General features: G+C 37.6%; 2 protein-coding genes across 5 annotated transcripts in view; one reads left to right on the top strand and one right to left on the bottom strand.

The window, feature by feature from the left end:
• Positions 1-22,401, bottom strand: part of LOC136257451 (ubiquitin carboxyl-terminal hydrolase 16-like) — a 96,924-nt gene that overhangs the window by 24,867 nt on the left and 49,656 nt on the right. For 2 of the 4 annotated variants that reach the window (XM_066050671.1, XM_066050669.1), the window contains 4 exons: positions 20,783-20,850; positions 15,416-15,516; positions 15,235-15,357; positions 1,790-2,001 (listed from right to left, as the gene is read on the bottom strand). In XM_066050671.1, the coding sequence (XP_065906743.1) occupies positions 1,790-2,001; positions 15,235-15,357; positions 15,416-15,516; positions 20,783-20,850 (504 nt within the window). The remainder of the gene's footprint in view (positions 1-1,789; positions 2,002-15,234; positions 15,358-15,415; positions 15,517-20,782; positions 20,851-22,401) is intronic. The other 2 variants (XM_066050668.1, XM_066050670.1) reach the window with 1 other exon arrangement.
• The window catches only part of LOC136257452 (uncharacterized), a 226,695-nt gene that overhangs the window by 169,522 nt on the left and 34,772 nt on the right, over positions 1-22,401 (top strand). The window lies entirely within an intron of this gene.

Genomic DNA, 22,401 nt, shown 5'->3' with positions numbered 1-22,401 from the left:
AAGAGGCCCAGTGCTGTGGTGTGATCATCAAAAGGTATGTTTGAACCTGGTGTAGCAGTATATCGAAACTGGCAAGCTTGAGATTCCTCATTTTGTCATGTTCCTCCTACTGTAGGAGGAGCAGTTTCTATGGTATCTGGCTGGTCATTTACATCTTCTTGTGATCTACTGTACCTCAATGACCTCCTTAAGAGTTTTATTGCTTACCTAGTAGCTGTCATTTATTTTATGCTAGTTGTGTATGCTCAAAGGTCTATACTTACCGTCACATCCATGGGAACACCATTGTCAAGCGGATCATGCAGGCTAGATACCTCACCACCACGAGATGGTGAAATACCTCGCTCTGGTGATTGATGTACTTCATTGTCGACGTCTTCACTGAAAGTATGAAGAGTAGATGACATTCCCTCGTGAACTGGAGTTCCATCTTCGCTGCCGAGTGGAAAGTCTTCCTCCCAACCTTCTACTTGGTGGGCTCCCGCCAGTGCAAAGAAAGAGCTACCAAAGTAGCCATGGATTCCTTCATCATCTTTGTCTTTTTCATCATTTTCGTCTTCACTGCTACTTTCACGAGCACAAAAGCCAAAATGTCTGTCGAAGAGTACTTCTACAATGTCTTCTACATGAAAAATACGCGAAGCCATCATGTCATTTATGCTCAAACTGTATCCTGGATTGCACGAAGGTCCTTTTATCCCAGCAACGCAGATCCTGTGGGAGTGTACTTTTATGTACTAGTGTGTCAGGAAGATAACTTACAATATCACAACAGTTGGTCTTCATGTCCATCACTAATATCAGTCTATGACGCCGTGCCAGAAAAATCCAGTTGCAGCCATGAAAGGGTTAATGTGGTTAATTAGTCATAATTATGTTACAAACAAGTAGAAGGATAAAAATAGGAATTTTAAATTGGATTAGGGATCAAAGAAATAAAAAGTAGTGAAACAAGGGAAAATTCGTTTTGTTTAATTCAGCTCTTTGTAAATACATGATAGCCATGAATGCAATCTTTGATGATTCCTGTAAATAAAGGGGAAAAAGTTAAAAGGAAATATCAAGGCCAACCATAGGCTGGCTTTGGAACTTGCAAATACAAAAAGAAGTTATCCACACAAAAAGCCAAGCTGTGAAAAAAGAGCAGCCTTAAATAGGCTGGGTGAAAAAAGTTGTAAAATCAAAGATGGCAACCAAGAAATGGCTGCAATGATACTAATGCTAATAAATTATATAATGGCTGTAGCACTAACATTATTGCAGTCATTTCTTGGCCGCCATCTTTGATTTACAACCATTTTCACCCTGCCTTCTTTTAAGGCAGCTCCATTTTTCAAAGCTTGACTGTTTTTGTGCAGATATAATGTTTGACAGACTAAATTGTACAAAGGTAAGAACAATACACTATGTAACTATAATATAGTGTATTGTTCCTGAAGGTTGTTTATGAATCCAGATTTGAGCACAGAAATTGTGGTAACTGCTGGAAAATGGTTGTACGTAGTTACTGTAACAAGCTGTAGAGTATAACATTGTTTGCATAATTCATTTCTTCAGAGGCCAAACAAGTAGCAAATAAAAATCCCACCTTTAGATCCACTCAACTATTTAACATACTGTAGATACTTTACATATAATCAAACAAATCTACCAAAGCCTAGATCACCAGCAGTTTTTGATAAGATTATGCATTTTCTTTATGCTGTTATAAATCAGCTTTAAAAATTACTTCATACAACTCTTATTGTGCATCACTAAAATTCACAAAAAATAGTATTAGTAAACATACTACAACTGGATGATATTTTTGTGGTGAAGCTTGTGGTGATGGTTGAGGTGAAGGTGGTGGTGATGGTTGAGGGGATGGTTGAGGTGAAGGTTGTGGTGATGGTTGAGGGGATGGTTGAGGTGAAGGTTGTGGTGATGGTTGAGGGGATGGTTGAGGTGAAGGTTGTGGTGATGGTTGAGGGGATGGTTGAGGTGAAGGTTGTGGTGATGGTCCTAGAAAACGTGTATAGTGATGGTAATTATTTGTTGATCAAACAAGTAAAATACAGTAAAATGTATGCATAGAACTTTATGAGGGTGACATCAAAAGAAAAGTGTACAGTCAAGGTGTGAACTAGGGCTGAAAGATACTGCCATTTTAGTATCATGATTGATACTATAGCCACTATTCACAAACTGAATAGTTCATGATACTTACAAATAAGTAGATCATGGCTGGTGTTACATAGTGTATTGTTCGGTATTCCTACAGGAAGTCTTTAAAGGTACTGTAGCATCAAGCTAGCCACTATAATCCTTGTTTACATTAACAGTTATTGTAACACATGCTTTGAGGTTATGTTATGGTGTTCACATCTCTTTGCAGGCGTAACCAGGTTATGACTTACAAGGATTCTTATTTGTACTGCAAACAAATGGATTTGTATTGACAAAAATTTACAGGCATAGTATCATGATAGTTAATAACAAAATATTGCGATATCATTACTTTCAAAATATCGCAATAATTATATTATATCACTTAACATGCTACCTTCATGACACATCACGGCACGTTACGGCATGCCCTACACAAACCACCCTTCCACCGCACCGAGCTCTAACACATTACTTCACATGATAACTACATAGAAACATCACATCACATACATCTACACACATACGTACATACAACTCTTTGGGGGAGGTAGGGCAACTAAGGTGAGGCGCATTTACTTGAAAGGGAATCGTGTGTTATCACTGTCCCAGTTGTGCCACGCTTAATGCTACCATTGATGATGTAACTTACAAGACATTAATAACGCCCAACAGTACATACACCCAACAGTGCTTACGCCCAACAGTACTTACGCCCAACAGTACTTATGCCCAATTGTAACATTACCTATACCCAACAGTACTCACGGCCCACAGTACCTATACCCAACATTACATTACAACACTCTAGCATTACCAACATTAAGTGACAGCCCACATTACAAACATCTAGTCGCAACAAACATTACAAACATTAAGTCGCAACAAACATTACAACATTTAGTCGCAACAAACATTACGAACATTCAGTCGCAACAAACATTACAAACATTCAGTCGCAACAAACATTACGCACATCGCAACAAATAACCACATATAATCGCAACACATAACCACATTTAGTTGCAACAAATATCGCACATATAATCGCAACACATAAGCACATATAATCACAACATATAACCACATTTCTCCGCAACAAACATAGGCACATTTAGTCGCAACAAACGTAACCAGTTTGAACATAGCATTTATTGTTATGTCGCATTAGTGATAACACACGCATCTTTGGACTGAATTACTTTTAACTAAGTTCAGCAATTTGCGCCCAATTTCCCCCAAAATAGTTGTTAACAGTGATATAAAAAATAACACATGATGATGTATATTTTTGCAGAACTTGTATCTATTTGTCATACTTGAATTAATGTTCCAGTAATATTAACGTACACATACCATATCAAAGCTCACAATGAATACAACATCATGAATGACAAAATCCAATAATTCCATTGACTGTAACTCTGATTTACCATACCATTCATTACTGTTACATTATGACTATGTAATACTGCCACATGTGATAGTAATTAACCCTTAATGACATCAGAATCTATGAATGATGTAATGTATATAGTAGTAGTAGTATATAATCAATATGTATCTGTATATTATTATCACAGCGGTCGTGTTGAAACCATAAAAGGTGTCTACCACTACTGGGACAAGCCATCAAGTTGTGCTGCTGCCCCCCTTTGAATAGCTTCTTATGTACTGACCGTAAGATTTGATGACAAATATTATTCTACTTACCATGGCTATGGGATGTGCACAACCATAAATCTGTGGCATATTTTATGTGAATACAATGTATCCTCTGGTGATATTCTATGTACCCATATATTTTCAATGAAACTACATGACTAGCTTCAGCGGCCGTATCACTATGCACACAAACCCAAGTTATGCAGGGTATTGTGAACCTACACATGAATATGCATGATGGTAACAAGTGCTACAAATTAAATATGACGCATAACTCTAGTACATTTGTTAATGTATCCTGGTGACATGTTGGGATAATGCACAGAATGAAGAGTTTGAGTTGAATAAAATATCAGGGATCTCCGCGAAGTGTTCAAATGTAATAAGGATTATTAGTGATTATCAGGGTTCCAACCTTGGTAACTATGGAGCATATCTACTGCATAGTAATTAAGAACACATGCAGAGGGATCTATAAAATTGTTACTGCTGAAACCCACAGGTGCATACAGGTGAGGGCAATGAAAGGTTCTAGTTTGAATGCGTTCTGAGCAAGAGGATCGCCCAAAACAGATGGGTTCACAAACGCAGATTGTAAGTTGTGCGCTGTGTCCATGGAGTGTGGGGCAGTGGCGTAACCAGACTTGTACCGACACCAGGGCCCAGTGCAATAAGTTGAAATCGTATTCACAAGTGAAGCTATTTGAGTAGCTAAATTATCGAAGTGATAATTATTTCTAGAGGCGCTTATACCAATAACTTGGCAGTTTGAAGTGATTTCACAATAACGAAAGGTAATATAGCTGTTTTGCAGCCAAAAATGTGTGCAAGGTCTCGATCGATTATTCGGTAAAATAGTTTTTTCTACTACTCTATTACTAATTCCGTGGGCATGACTTGATTGCTGACACCCGGGCCCAGGCCCGGGTTTAGTTACGCCATTGGTGTGGGGCTGTGTAACCGAAATTACACCCCTGTCAAATGTTTGATAAGAACAGCTGTACAAAAGCCTTGTCATGGTGATTGCATAGTTCACACTCAAGAGTGAGTGGTACTGTAGTAGTGGGGTGCATGCATTCTACTTACGTATGCTGGGTAGGGGAATCACCGCAAATAAGGTGTGGCAAGTGTGCTTTGTAACTGGGTGAGCACCTTTGCGTTGTTACAAATGTTGAGGTATTGACAATTGGCGTGTTGGCAAGTTATTAGGTTGGTCAAATCACAGCAGATTTACACGAGTGATTGTGGTGGGAAGGTAGGATGGACTGCTAGGGGGCAGGTTGGAAGTTTAAAGTTGCGTTGCACTAATAATTGGGTTGAATTATCGGTAAAAGCCGATATTAGCTAATTTTACAAGTAGCAGTATCAGTTACAAAGTGGAAATATTTCGTTGATTAACTAAAACCCACAATCAATCATTGATGACGGTAATGAACAGGTGAAAGTAAAGCTGTGAAATGCAGCATACAACACTTAACTGTTTATAACTATGTAGGCTCTTTTTTTTTGCAAGTATGGCTGCCAGGCTGTAGTAGGCTGTGGATATTTATTGGCACCCCACGTAATGAATCAATCACTTTTCGCAAATGGTCTCGAATCCCACCAGAAACACTGTTTGATAAGCTGGCTTAGCTATTTTATAACCACTTGGCTTCTTTTCCATGAAGGGGTTAGTGGCAATACTTCAACAACATTGTAAAATCGTATGCACACTCAATTAACTACATTGATTACATTATCATTACATTTGCAATTTAATTTAGGTGATATCCTGCTCCCCCTTCCTTCTTCTGAAGGACTGAACATCAGCATAACCTTTACAAGAACAGGCAAATATTGATATTGGTAAAATTAATGTGAAAAATGTGTATCGGTGCAACAATAGTTTAAGGAGTATATTGCATTGGTAGCTGAACATTTCTAGCACTCGGGATAGTTTAGCTAGAAGAATGGTGGAGACATACATGTTCCAGGCCACCATCCATGAGGCAAAGGAGTTGATTTTTGGAGTGGGTGGGGATTGGGGCAAGTTGAAGCGCATCACTCTGAGATGATATTTTCCGCATGAAAAACATTTGCATATATGCTGCTGAGTGGTGGGTGTGTCGGGTACAGAGGATATGGCATGGGCAAACGAGCTATTGAATTCTATGTACTACTCCACAAGGATTCCAGTGCACAAACGTGCCGGTAGTGGAGCTATTAGTGGAGGAGGATGAGTAGTACCAAGAATGGCTAGTAGACTGCAGCTGAGGAAATATGTTCGGGTTGACTGCTGGTTGAGAGGTAGGGGTCACTGTTGTTCCAGAAGTAGGAAGCACGAGTTGTGCCAGGGAAGCCTGTGGACTGGGAATAGCAACGGTGACCTGTGACAGGTATTTGGGTGCAACAGGTTTGCAAGCTGTATTGTGACAAAAGTAGACGCAGTGACTTGTTGTTCATTGTAGCCACAGCGTCACTGTGACTGGCGGTTGCGTTGGTATGTTGAGATGACACTGTGGGAGTCGCATAGGAAGCCTGACCAGTGACAGGTGGAGTTTCGTCAGCGTGTATGTGTTGTTGCGTCAGCCTGCAGCTTCAAAGAGTCATGGAGTTCATCCTCGGCATGACGCAGGTTTCTGGACTTCCGCTCCGCCAAGGGATCCAAGCTACGACAGCCAATCCGGCGGAGCGAAGGACTGCCCGAGAGCCAGGTCCAGCGCCTCGACGAGCCCCTCCGCACGATCAGTGGTTGTCTGAGCAATCCCTCACAGCACTATCGGGACGCGTTGCTGGTTAGGTGATAGCTATTGCTATTGAAAACAAGCCCGCGTGAGCCGGTAAACCCACTATTTTACGTCACACGCTCAGTTGATAGTTGAATAATGCAATAGCTATATTTAAATTAAGACAGTTATACACATGCAGTATGACTTAGCTGGTTTTGTAGCGGAGCAGCTAGGAGGTTGCAAGCTGGTGGTGAGGGATTTCACTGGCGTAGCTTAGCGATCTCAGTCAAACAGCTTATGACTTCTCTAGCAGCAGCAGCAGCAGCTCCGAATGACCGACGACGGTTTATCCTGTTAAACTTCTCTAGTTAGACCTCCAACTTCTCTAGTTCGACCTCTAATTGCTGAGAAACTAAAACCGGGCACCAAATGCACAGATGACACAATTAGACAATTGTGGCAGATACAACTCAATTCCACTACTATAAAGGAATGTGGAATTTAATTATGATATGCACTTATGCAACCAGATGACAGATGGTGCTAAAAGTTGATTTCTGCTCCTGACCCACCACTCCAGGAAGCTAGCCTGTTAACTTTTGTTTATTGCTGAGGCAACAAACTACATTAAGCCCTAGTGTGAACTGTGCCACCAATTGTACTTTATGAAACTCCAAAGCTTAACAAAGTACAACCCACAGCAGTGGCAAATCTAGAAATTTTCAGAGTGGGTTTCAGGTTGAGGAAGTTTTCAATAACTGTCAGGGGTGGATCCAGACTTTTTGAAAAGGGAGTTCCACTCTGGAATTGCAACTCCAGCCTAGCTTTAAGCCGAAGACCAAAAAAAAGTGACTACCTAGTGTTGAACGACATAATACTGATTTCAAAGGCAAAAGTATGAAGTTTGGCCAATAGAAAAAGTCCTAATATAATACACTATGTATAACTTTTGGCGATGTTATTACCCACACAATTGCAAATCGTCACGTACATAAATCGTAAATAAATTAAGGGAGTGCACTATTTACAGAGGGATTTCAGCTGAAACCATTGCAACCCCCCTGTATCCGCCACTGCACAAAAATTTATATGTCTAGAAAATATTACTGAGGTTTACAATTAGTACACTAATTTACAGGCCTAATGTATGCTATAAGGAAGCATGCACTGAACTATAATAGTATGTGTGCATTGAGCTGGATACTCAAATACATTTACTAACTTATGGATGCAATTACAAATGACCTTGAAATTTGGCTCATTTGTAGTACCGCTTGACCAGCTAAAAATATTTCAAAATCTTTTCATTCAAATGTCTGACATAATATCTATGGCCAATCAAAACTTTATACATTTCCTATGCGGAAGCCATAAAATACAGTGTCTATTGCAGCTCTTTCCCAAACTTATAATGGAGCCAAACCATGCGTGCCTGCATGTTGTTGATACCTTTGCTGTTACCACTAATCATCTAGTTGGCTGAAATATTAACTCTGTTGGGAAAAATTCACTTTTAAAATTTAGCTGTTTTTCAGGGTCCAGCTCAACTTGTACATACCATATTAATACTCACCTGGACTACACTTAGACTCAATTTAGGCTGTTTTGGGTGGGTAATAAATCTCATATTCTCCACCTTGTTTTCTAATATACTCCACGCCTTCAGGCACAATATAGCATATGCTCAAAATCTAGGTTTATCCAATCGCTACGCATTGTTCACGTGTAGTGATTTAATGAGCGCTATTATTTTGTCACGTGAGGACGCATAGTTGCCATGGCGTTAGTATTATCTCAAGAAAACCAGCCGCTTTCGCCCAGCCTACAGCAGAAACAGCCGTGGATGAGGTAAGTAATCTGAGTGTAATGTGAAATAGAGTCTAAAGCAGTTAAACGGGTACAATGTGGAGTCTATGAAATTTATAAACCCTCAGGCCCTTAGTAGCGCCCTCGCTTCGCTCGTGCGCTACAGCCCGGGCCTTCGGGTTTATAAATTTCATAGACTCCACATTGTGCCCGTATAACTATTATTTAACATGTGTAAGTGTGTCATGATAGCATGTTTTATGTACTGGTCTTCAATCCACATGTACACAGATAGTAAAGCACTTGGAATTTTGCCTTTTTCTCATGCTTTATTAGCACCTTGGCTGTGTGCCTCATGCTTTAGAATCTGTATAGCACTTGCAGCAATGCTTTAACATATATGTGCCAGATTTTACAAAACCAATCTAAATTGCACATTAGGCAAAATCAAACTAACACCACTAGTGGATAGCTGTACTACCATACAGGTTTTGACACTCAGCTATTGGTTTTGACCTTCAGCATTGCTTAAACATTAAAATATATTTTCTGAGTGGTGTGGAATGCTCTAAAGGCAGTTAAGGACCAGCTTGACAAAAATCAGTAGTGCACTGGTGGAGGCCTTATATAGTTGGCCAAATGTTTTCTGTGTTGATTTTGCTGCAATCAGCCACTAAGAAGCCAACTTAGCCCTGTAAACTCGTGTCTGTTCTTCAGTTGTTGTATGCCTCCATTTTGAAGTCTATCTCTTGCCAACCCCACCATACCTACCCTACACCCATTTGTGGGCACTTGTGATGCTACTTCACTCATTCAACAGGCTACAAGTACTGGACATGGTCTGAAAGGTAATAAATTGATGCATCTCTTGGGTAAGTTTTCTTTGTGTATTCTCTATCCTTGGCAACATACAACTATCTCTCTTGAAACTTCTAATGGCCAATTTGGATTGCTTTTCAAAATCCAGTCACAAATAAGTATGTATGTGTGGTGAATTATACTCTATATACATGCAAAACAAAGCTGTGACTTTGACAACACAACCTCTATTGGATACCGTATAAAGGGAAATTTTGACGAATTAGGTGAATTGCTACAAATTCACCAAAGTTTAACCCACTGATTACTTGTAGTGTTGGAGAAAAGTATCTTTGTAGCTAAGATTGAGCTTGAATTTGCCAAAGTTTATTTCGCCCAATGCAATATAGCTTGCTATTTGCAAAGTTTCCTTCTATACGCTATATAATAAGGTGAGCAATTATTAACACTGTAGATGTGAAATGCCTTTCTCATTGTTGATACAATATATGTAATACGTGCAGGACACATTATCATAATTATTATTGTGACGGAATTTTCAATGTACGCACATTTTTCAAAATTTCAAATCAGTGATCTATGTTGTAGAGATAAAGAGATGGACTGGCAAAGTTTCAGCCTCATAAGTTAAGTAGTACAGGAAGTACAGCACTGGAAAGCCGGGCAAGTAGCCATGAAATACACACAGTACTGAACACTTGCAGTATATGAAAGGCATGGGTGCAGACAAGTTTGGACATGGACAGAGACGTGTATGTATCTGGAATGCATACCTTGACTTGTGAATAAGACACCAGCTGGTAATTTGGTCTTTACCCCTAGAATACAATTACTGTTGGTGATATAGTCAGGTTCACTATGTACTTTTGTTCAACGTTTATGGAGATTAGCAAACCTATACATTTTTGGAAAGCTTAGAGCATGAGAAATCTGAAAATTAATGTTTACATTTGCACAGATTCCTGCAAGGTCAGTATTTTAAAATTTCAAAATGGCAGCCAATAAAGTAAGAAATTCCCGATATATCATAAGAAATTCCCGATATATCAATTTAAATTTGACATAAAAGTTCATCAATAAACTCAACAAATTCTCTGGTGACATTTTTACATCTCTATTTATTAGAGGTGATAGTTAATCAAGAACAATTAGAAGTTTTTACAAACAGAATAGAAGAGTATCCATTATGCTGCAATAACTCAAGAATAGTTCTAAGCGAAAAGAATTGTGGAATATTCCAGATTAATTTAATGAGATCTATGTATAACTGGAACAAAGTATAAGTTTGGCTTTCACTGAAACAGTTCAAGCCTAAAAACAGCAGAAAAATTGAGTTACTCTAATAGAGCAGTCACATACTCTAATAAAGCAGTCAACTTTGAGTCCATATTGCTAATGTAGCAGTCACTTTTATGAAACTCCTAGCTAGTGTGCTTATGTTAGACATAAATTTCAGGAGATTAGCTAATACTAGGTTTGAAAGAATAATTGTAATTTGCATAAAATATTCTCTCTTAAAAGAAACTTTGTTAATTAGCAATTGGCAACTATGACTTCACCCTGACTAGATCCAAGAGCACTTTTGCACGTACCAGTTTGTGGCATGCATTGACACAGTTTACTATGTCAAATAACTTTGCTTAAAATTTATGGGCCTACATAATTATTATTAGAAAGCTTAGAGCATGGAGATCAATGCTTACATTTATACAGATACCTACATGTTAGTCAATTAGCAGTTTGAAAATAGCAGTCCATATGGTGCAAATTTCTCCATATATCAGCCTCTTATTGACAGAGAATTGCAAAAAACACTATTTCTATGTTCTCACACCCATATAGAACCATTAATAGCCTCTAAAATGCTAAGAAACTTAAAAGCAATTCATTTGGCAAATAGTTATTGCATGAAACAAAGTGAATAAGTGAATTATTTTACACTGAGATGTAGGGTACAGCTATGTATAAAGACATCATGGTTACGTACGTATGTACATGTACATGTATTTATATCTATTACAGTTAATTCAAAGATATGAACCTTATGTCTATTACAGTTAATTCAAAGATATGAACCTAACAATCATCATGATCAACACTGTCACTGTTGTCATTTTCGATGTATTATATACAGTATGATAGTATTATATATATTAGGGATCATGCAGAATTGAGCTTTTCCAGGTCAAAATATCATCCTAAAACCAGTCTCAATTTCCCTTCATGACAGCTTTGCAACATTGGCTAGGCACAGCCAAGCTCAAAAATGTCTTTAGACTAACCCCAAACTCTTCCAACAAAATTTCTATAGCATTTTATTAAAGTTTTTCTATTCAACAGAATTTTACGCTGACTGACTGACTGACAGCCAAGCATAATTTGACATATGGGCTTGAATTTGCCAACCACAGTACATACAATACACACATCATGGGCTTGCCTTTGTCCTCCTTTGTGTTCCAGTTCTCTTCACTGACAATGCAAGGTGTCAATTTACACTACATAATGTGATACGGCTCAACTGTGGCTGTGTTAGCTTATCGCCAGTATTTTCCATAGCAATATGATTGATAGTGGAGACACTTCGCACGCTGTTTTTTGTTTGCAACGCTGTGTAATGTGAAAAGCATAGCTGAAAATGAATCGTAATGGCTTGCTACAAAATTGATAGTTGGGGGCTTGGGGCATGTGTCCAGGTGTAAGGTTTTCCAAGTGCCCTTCTTCCTTTGATGCAGTATATGCGCGGGTTCACCAGTCATAATTATGTTAGTCCCACATTTAATCCCTATATTTCAGTCTATACAGTAGTGAACAAGAGAGGTTGCCTATATTCTGCAGTGGACATTTAATCCCTAATTCAGTCGTGGTTATAGACTGAATGAAGTATAGGTCCACTAGTATATCTGTAGATGTTAAGGCAACCTCTCTTCTTTCACTACTTTTTAGCAATTCCTTTGTTTCTTCACTTTTTTGATCGTAATCCAACTTAAAAATTTTCATTTTTCCTTCTACTTGTATGTATAAATCTCCGTCACTTGTGCATCTGTACCACACAAACACAGTTCTGTGCAAGGTAAATTGTTGTAATAGCACCAGCATTTTAGCATGGAGCAGTTACTTGTAAGCCTGTCATTAAAAACATCTTGGCTAGATTTTTTTCATCTTCTGGATAAGAATCACTCCATCGACAATGGCAATATTTGGATTATTTAAAGATGGTAATCATTCTGTCACTGAAAAAGAAATTTACATTGGATAACAGTTAGGTAACAGTGGATACTAATTTTCAAGATCATGTATCAATTTTAACTTGTTGGTGCATGTCTATCTGGTGCATAAAATTGCTCTTGGTGATCATGGTGAATTCATTGTTTATGTAAAAAAGAAACTTCCCTTTTAGGAGAGAGCTAATTCCATTTACTTTTAAAATGAAAATTCTTTCAAAATTCGTCTAGTGCTAATTATGCTAAACATATGTAAGCATATTACCAAAAAAATGGACTCAAAAGTTGACTGCCTTTAAGCGACTGCTCTATTAGAGTATCTACATTTTTGGCTTTTTAAAGGTTTGAACTGTTTTAGTAGAAGCCATTATTATACTTTGCACTAGTTATACTTTGCACCAGTTATACTCCAAATAATCCAGAATATTCATTAATTCTTTTCATGATAAATTATTCCTGAATTATTGCAGTATAGCTAATAGACGTTCTTCTATTCCCTTTGTAAAAACTTTCAATTGTTCATGATTAAATGTCTCACCTCTAATGAAAAGAGGTGTAAAAATGTCACCAGAGAATTTGTTGAGTTCATTTATTAAACTTTTATGTTAAATTTAACTTGATATATTAGAATTTTCTTATTTTATTAGCTGTCACTTTGAAATTAAAAAATGCTGACCTTGCAGGAATCTGTTCAAATGTAAACATTGATTATCAGATTCCTCATGCTCTAAGCTTTCAAAAAATGTATAGGTTTGCTAATCTCCATAAACTTTGAGCGAAAGTGTATTTTTTGACATAGTGAACCTGACTAATAGGTTGAAAACTATTATAATTCAAGCTTGAAAATTTGGGAAGAGTATATATGAGACCACTTATTCAGTGATCCTCACATTTTAGATTGAAATAATATAACAATGCAACCAGTCCCTCTAATGAAGAGCTGTATTTTCATATTAAAAGTTGTTCAAACAATAAAAATAGTCATTCAAAGGCTGGACCAGGAGTTTGCAATGGAAAGGGCACACCCAAGCAAAGTGGCTATATGAGTCTAGCATATGAGTAGCACGCTGGTGCCCCAGTGCTGATTACTAGGTAGTGTGACCATGTAGCAGCAGCTGAAGACTTTTGCTTTGGTTGCGTGTGTGTGCGTGTGCATGCGTGCGTGTGTGTGAGTGTGTGTGTGTGTGTGTGAAAGTGTGTGTGTGTGTGTGTGTGTGTGTGTGTGTGTGTGTGTGTGTGTGTTAGAATGTGTGTGTGCATGTGTGTGTGTGTGTGTAGGTGTGTGTGTTTGTGTGTGCTTGTGTGTGTGTGTGTGTGTGTACATGCATACAAAGAATATCAAATAGATTTAAAAGTAGAGGCCTAATGAAATTTAAGTATAGAACATGCAGGCATGTATCAATATGTATACCAGTTTGGTCCTGCTTGACCAATGAAATGCCAGACAAAGATGGTCCACAATGACCCCATTTGCTTTAATTTTAATTTACAGCTGTTTAAATGTTATGCATGCATGCTGCTATATAAAACTTGCACATTGTTGTGTGATTGCTATAATTACGTGTACACAGTGTATTCATAAAGGATGTACAAAAACATATCCTACTCAGCCCTCTCTAGCTAAAATAATTATTAACAACTGAGATACTCTACGAGAACATACTAATAGAACAGTTTCTGCATTGTCTCAGGTATTACTACTCTGAAATAATTTGTGGCAACTAAATATGTTGCTGAAACAATAAAAATAGTCAGAAAATAAATGCCTAGATATGATTTCATTGGATGAAGAAGACAAGCAGATAAAAGAAACGAAAATGCGGAGAGGGCCTACACTTGTGGGAGCCCCAAAAGGCACATCCCATTGATGAGTTCATTATTGTGGGGTAAAATGATGGCCATGTGCTGCTTTATTTGGCCTCTAGCCTTGCAACGGTGGTCAGACAGTGAGTGAGAGTGGCAGACCAAATTTCAAATTTTGGCGATTGAAAAATTCTATATCCAGTCACCAGTAAGTATTTTATAGTTTTTAATGCTGTATTTCATGTTAGATGGACTAATATTATTCTGTAAAGGTGATTTTCATGGGATAAGATGTCTAGGATGATTTTTGAAGGCAGCATGCACCACTTTGGGGGATTCCTACTTAAACAGTACTACCGTTCTGCTTGATAACTGCCAAGCATTGTATACGACAATACAAAAAATGCAGAATTTACAAGCTAAACTTTTGGCAACTGCTTATAAAATTACATGTATGCTTTATTTTTCTGGACATCACTAAACTGACCTGACACTCATGAACTTGAGTATCACTGGTATAGTGCAAATTACCATCATTACAAAATTTTTAATTATAATTTCCTTTACTTTGGTCCTTTGTATGGCATTTTACAGGTCAAGCTATCCTGCAGGACCAAACTGGTATACATGTTGATACATACCTGTTCCATGCTCTGTGTAACTTTTATTGCCCTCTACTTTTAAACCTGTTTGGCATCCTTTGCACACACACACACACACACACACACACACACACACACACACACACACACACACACACACACACACACACATACACACACACACACACGCACACACGTGTGTGGAAACTGTATCAGCTGACAGGACACTCACTATAATCATGCAGTTATAGCTTACAGTCCCTAATTAACTATAATGTTGTGTACATGTAAAAGTACAGTGATTTTAAGTAGCTAGACTATGCAGGTACTGTAGTAGCTGAGTTGTAGCCTTGTCTTATAAGGTCTACATTAACTGAAACATATATATTCTCAAGTGAATGCCCTCTTCTGGAATTATTTTAAAAATCCTTTGGTTGCACCATGAAAGTAATCCAACAGTACCTTTCTTATTATCTGCATCACCACCTTCCACTTTAGTGGTCTGATCATCTTCTTCCAAGGGTTTTGGCTGCTGATCAGTGTGTGGATCTTTCTCTGCTGGCGTACCTCCAAAACTAGTTACACCTTATATTAAACCACGTTGTAAATTTCTTTCAAACTTTTGTTATACCGGTTGGCCTACCATATTGCTCTCCTTCATCTGAATTTGTGGGATGTTTGGAAATATCACGGGACTGGCCCTTTTCACTGTCATCTACTCTGCTTTTGCTGCAACAGCATTTTCTAAAGTAATGATAGTACACAAAAATTTTTATCACGCACAAAAATAAAGCGAATAATAGTAAACCATAAATTAAAGCAAAAGCAGGATCATGGTAAAGGTTTTTGTAAAAATCTTTTCTTATGATTTACGTGAATGACTGTTCTATTAGAGTAGTTTAATCTATTATAAAAAATTTCATGTAAGAAATTTTCATACAAGTTTTACATATGAAAATTATTAATTTAAAATGAATTTAAAAAGCAAATTTAATTATAAATCCATAAATACATTTAAGTACAATGGGATAGATACGTATGGTGTTTGTACACTGTACATGTATACTGTACTGTATGTTGTAATTGAAACACTGCCATGCTGTGTGCAGAAAATATACCACATACAAGTAAGTGCATTGAGAGAGTAACACAGCAAGAGACTAAGCAAGTGCCGTTTTTATCTTGAGGCATCCCTGAGTTCCATATTTTTCATACACACAAGTATAGACAGTGTTTTAATTGTTGTATATTGTACTTTCTGTCATCTTGCTTGGAGCATCTATCTCAAGCCCCCAAACCATTTTAAGTTCCGTGATCAGAGGGTCCATACAATCTATTTCTAGTCATACAACAAACAAGTAGGATTATTTTAGCAAGTTTTTGGCTATTTACATTAATCATATGTATGCTGTCTGAGTGGGATTGTATTTGCAACATTCTTATTGTAACTGCATGCAATATGAAAAATACTGACAATTTCGGTTATGAAGGGAAGCCACGTGTCCCATTCAAAGTATCCCATTCTGGTAAGTCCATGAAGAATGCATTGTACATACTTTGATATGCCAAAAGGCATGTGTCCGGCTAAAGTGACATCAAACTGTGAAAACATCAAGCCCATAGCCTTAGCCGTTACCACGTTAGGCTTGTCTGAAGGTATCAGTCAGTTGCACAACATATGTGACTGAATTTTGGAAAACCGTCGATATACGCACAATAGTACTTTTGTAATAAAATGCTTTTAAAAACTATGGTAAAAAAATGCAAGCTCCAGAAAAAAATTACGCAAGTTTTTATTGCCTCACTGGTAAGAGAATTAAGCCTTCAATCGATAAATCCTGGGCATCATCATGTTCGCCTGTTCATAGGGAGTACAAAAATCTTTGTTTCATCTCCATACACAAAAGAATTTCAAAAGTTACAGATGTTTGTTTAAATTGCGGTGATGAAAGAGTTTACCAACAATCGTTTTTCAGTTAACTTGCCTTCCTTCTCGAACACAGAATCATGCCTGGGGAAAAACTATACCTTGGTGGATGCACAAAGTCATGGCGAACACAATGAGCCAAGATTCAATTTCGTGTGCCGTTGTATCAGTAAGTTATGATAGTTTATGTAAGCGCCTGTAGATTCTTTTCTCGATAACTGCTATACATATCAATTTATTTACTTGTCCAGCTGTCTAGTGGTGTATTTCCAATGCTGCTTAACTTATGAAGCTGAAACTTAGCTAGTCCATTCCTCTGTCCCTGTAGAAAAAAAACACAAATAAAATGCATTTTGAAAATTGTGCGGATATCGATGGTTTTCTAAAATTAGGTCACATATTATTGAAGCATAAAATTACATATGAAAACAATCCACAAGTTTTAATAAAGCTGAAGCAAGTCCCAAAGCAATTAAACCTATGTATATACCATGTTATTTACGTACTTGCTCATGGAGAGTTTGAATATCTTTGTTTTGTTTCTGTAGCCCAAATGGTATGCATTAATGTGACTGGATCTCTGAAAAGGGGTCTTATAGCCTTTCCAATTGCATGTACTTGGCAATCCATAACTTGTATTGTACCAGCCTGAAAATTGGTTACTTTACATTCCTAACATTACACTATTCCTGGATGTAATATTAAGACAATAGGTTAAACACATGATGAGTTGTCACTTGTCAAACTTGAAAAGGCTATAAGATCCCTTTTCGCAGATCCAGTCACATTTGTTTATGACAGTAAATTAATGTAAAGTAGAAAAAGGTTAAATGTGACTGGATTTTGGAAAATCACTCATATGAATGCATCGTTGAAGCATGCCTCAAAGTTACCAGGAACAATTTATCATTTCTTCAAGTTGAATGGGGACATGTTTGGCAAAAGAAAATATAGAGCAGCCTTGAAAATGTTTCTACAGGATTTATGCATGAAATACAAATTACACTTCCTTAGTAATGCATAGCAATAAAATTTAGTAAATTATGAAACAAAAACTAAATTATTTGTGCATGTGACTACTGGATTTTGGAAAATCACCAATATGGGTTCATTGTGAAAAAATATTTTAAAGTGGTCAAGGTAATCTCGTAGAGTTTCCAACCATTTTAGATAAGCTTTTCACCAGTATTGCTGTATCATGAGTCCCCCAAAAATAGTGGGGTGGGCAAAAGATAGACTACAAAATGGACAAGGATGGTATTTGAAAGCACAAGACTACAAAACAACCCATCAGAGGCAGGAAATAGGCTGACACCTCACAAAACAGACGTACAAAACACATTCAGTTCCCTGCTTGTCTTTTCAGAGTGTTTGAACCCTTTGTAATCACTGGGCATTCAAAGACCTGTAGGCATGGCTATACAGGCCATCAGAAAACAGCCTACCAAAAGCAGACCAACAGGTAGAAGGCAAGTTTGATGTGGAAATAGTTAGCATGATAGTTCAGCAACTCCACATATACTTTTCTACAAAACGAAATATAAAAGAATAGGTGAACTTATGCATGCTATAAAAAAATACACAAGTTTAAATCAAGCCATTACTCAGTGAGGCAAGTTTCAAATCAATTGATATCTTATTTGCTAAATCATGGAGACTTTGAATGCCTTTGTTTTGTTTCTGCAACCTCCTGCCATGGGTATGCATGTTATGTGTGTTTGTATACAATTCTGCAAACATAAGTTATTCATTCGAAATTCCTTCATTCTTGTATACAAATGCAAATACAAGGCTAAATGTATGCTTTGGTGGACCATGGTGAACATTTTTTGGTTAATCCCAACTCTGTATACCAATGTAAACAAATGCTATGGCTGTGAATGTAAGCTCCCGTAGTTTATTGCTGTACAACTCCATTTCTTTCCTATACTTACTACCTAGCACAATATTGTGATTCCAAAGCTAATTAAGATTATAGATTGAAAGTTAACTCTGGAAACCCATTCATATTAGGCATTTACAAATTATATTGAGGCAATATGTGACTGAATTTCATATAACCCGGCTTTCACACACACACAATCAAACTTATGTTTATACCAGAAATGAATTGCTGGTCTAATACACTATCATATTCGACTCTGTATTTCCTTCAGGACTGGCAGGTCTGGTTTCTTCAGCAGCTATCTTCCGACCCTGTCAAAGCCATGAGTGGACGACTGGTGCCATTAAAGGGCCATGGCTTTGTGGTAAGGGTGTGTAGTGAGCTGGGACTTCACAGAGAGCTCGCCAATAATGCTCTCAGTCAATTTGAAGTGATTTGAGGGCCGTGGAGAGCCAAAACTTGGCCTCTGGATTCCATTCGTCTTCTTGCTCCATTTTATACTCCTATATTAAGCCCACCCACCACCGCCCCTATTACTACTACCTGTGATATTATTACCCACTTGAAAAAGCTTCCCAAAACAGGGCATACTTTGGGTATCAGAAACTTATACAGTGAAAGCTAGTGAATAAATGAATAATTGGCGCAAATTTTGTGTGCACAGCTGTAGGCACTGTGAAGTTACTACACAATGATTACTTAAAATCGTCATATAGCTGTATCTCCTAATCAAGTTTTGTGCATCGAAGCCGGGTTTTGTCAAATCCATTTACATATAAGAAATTTGGAAATTGTGCAAACTATGTAGTGTTCTGCTGAGATGGTCACAAATTAAATCATTCAAAATCAAAAGTAACGGGTATAATATTTTGCATTCTAAACAACACAAAACCTTCACTAAACTGAAATTGCATTTGTGGCTTCTGCTAGTATGCTAGCTACACTGCTAAAATGCCTCCAATTGAGTTTTTGAATCCACATGCAGCAATACATTATCTAAAGCAGCAGTACATACTATATAATGCAGTGAGGACCAAGTACTTCCTACCTTTTTTGCATAGCACAAGTACGGTAACATTTTAATGCAACAATCCTAATAGATGTTAGCCGAGGATACATGATAAAATGCTATCATGACAGTGGTGGGATTCCACTGGTTGTTGCACACTTACACATGTTAATAGTAGTACCAATCCAAGTGTAAGTAACATGTAGGCTTGAGCCAATTATGCTTTGAAAATATCTTATAATGCTTTTGAAAAGAAATCAAGCCTATTATGTTGCTTCAAAATCAAATTGTGTTCAAGTGCTGACTGTTTCATTAGAGTGTATCAGCATTTCTTGTATTAGAGTAAGTCACTGCTCTATTAGAGTATCTCAATCATCAGCTGAGAAACAGTAATAATAATATGAAATGCAGTAATATGTGTAGTGTATTAATGTTTTGCTGTATTGTTGGCATGCATTGTGCATTTAATTAAAATTCATTAAAATCATCCCGTAAGCTGGTATTTTTACTAGATGCTTGATGCTTTTACTAGTCTACTAAGCTCAAAATTATGCTAAGACAAGCTTACCCGTAAAATATAACAAGCCAGTGTAATGATCATAAACTTCAGTAATTTTCATAGTCTACTTAGCTGCCAAATAGCGTGTTCTGGTAAGAATGTTGGCACTACCCAGCTATCATTTGGGGCTGTTGACTACTCATAAACTTTATTACCATAACTGTAACTGTGTAAAATGCTTTGAAGTATAGTGGTCCCTCGATTATCTGGCCATTGATTAACCAAACGTTTGGTTATCTGAACTGTAGCGATGAGTGCTCTATTAGAGTATTTTATATATATTTATGGTGTGCATTCTATTAGAGTAATTGAGCAAGGCTCTGTATATTGATTATCCGTACTTTTCAATTATCTGAACACACCTGAGGCCCAACGAGCTTGGGAAATCGAGGGACCACTGTATTACAAGTACAGTTGACCAAGCTAAAGAATGCTTCATACCACAACTGTACTTCATGAAAATAACCTTTTCCATGCAAAACTTTTAATAAGCAGACACTTACCATACACACACACACACACACACACACACACACACACACACACACACACACACACACACACACACACACACACACACACACACACTTGCACACGCACGCACACACAAGTACACGCACACACACGTACCTAAGACAATAGTATATCCAGTATAATGGACATAGCCATAATAAGCAGCAACATAAGTGGCATCCACCCTAAAATTATATTATTTGAATTGTTACAATCACTGATATCTTTTAACATCCCACAATACCACAGGAATGCATATTAATGTAAAGCACTAACAATACAATGAATTTCTGTACTATATGTGACTGGATTTTGGAAAAACGATCCAAATTGCACATTAGAAGTTTCAAGATAAACGGTTTTAAAGAATTCAAGCCAGCATAACTCTCCAAGGATAGCAAGCATGCATATGAAGTTTACACTAAAGATGTCCAGTACTTGTAGCTGTTCATAGAGTTTCCCGCCAAAAATAAGATAGAAAATCAGAGCAGTTGGATGAGCAAAGTAGTATCACGAGTGCTCACAAAGGGGTGGAGGGTGGGGGTGGTGGGATGGGATAAGGGTTAGACCTCAAAATGGAGGCAGACCATGATTGGAGTCCAGACACGAGATTACAGGGCTGTGCTGGCTCCTTAGTGGTAGATAAGTAGCAAAATCCACAGAAAACGTCTGGCCAACATTATCAGGATGTCCACCAGTAAACCTCTGGTTCTTGCCAAGCCAGGTCCATCACAAGGCCTAAAACCGCCATTTGAGCTCTACACACCACCCAGAAAAGACGTCGGTTGAAACCAGCCTTGAGTAGTTTGAGTAGTACTGAGTTTCAACACTACTAGTATGATAGTGTAGCTATCCACTGGAGGTGGTAGTTTGATTTTGCCTCATATGCGATTTGGATTGGTTTTGTAAAATCTGGTCACATGTACACTTGGAGTTACACAGTTATGTACATAATTAACTACTATAGGCTTTCAACCGGGATAAAAAGAATATATGACCAGATCTGCGCAAACTTGACACAATCGTGCATTTTTAAGCCAGGCATGAGTCCACAGCATTCCAAAAGCCAGCTGTGGGTCAGCGCCTGGTTTACTAAAATTGTTGGCGTGAAAGTGTGTGTGTATCTACATACCTATCTACCTATGTTTGTCCATATGCACCCACATGAGCAAAATCATTAAAATTAATAATGGTAAAAGCAGCTTTTACGTAAGAAGTAAAAGAGAAATGAAGTTTGCATTAAACTTCTTCACAGGTAAGCTTTGCTCTGAGATGCTTCTTTTTGGAGGTCTGAAATACGGGTGTGGTGACTCTCCACAGACTTTGTGAATTACCTCCCCTTCAGGGTTTTACAGACATTTAACAACTGATAAACAATGATGCAGGCCTTGTAGACTACCAGGAATAGCCTATCCCTTCAAGTTGAAAGATGGTGTATCCCTTACGTATGCAAATGAGAATGAAGAGCAGTTTTGAGGCTTTGTTGAGAGAATTTGTGGGGAAAAACATGAGTCAAATTATAATACAGTTTAGAAAATACTTCTGTGTATAATATGTTGGTGTGGTTTGTTTAACCTTAGCAGTGCATAGCAACATAATTAAAAGAATTTTGAAAATTTCATGAATTACAAAATACGAGAATTACACACTAATAATAATGTATAATTGCACAACCAATGTTTATAACAATAAAAGTAGCTGCTTGGCACCTGGTTTTTAGAAGTAACACAACATCA

The sequence above is a fragment of the Dysidea avara genome, chromosome 6, assembly GCF_963678975.1.
Source record: "Dysidea avara chromosome 6, odDysAvar1.4, whole genome shotgun sequence".
In the NCBI taxonomy this organism is placed as follows: Eukaryota; Metazoa; Porifera; class Demospongiae; order Dictyoceratida; family Dysideidae; genus Dysidea; species Dysidea avara.
Note: the sequence above shows the minus strand (reverse complement) of the source record. Positions and strands in the feature narration are given on the sequence as shown.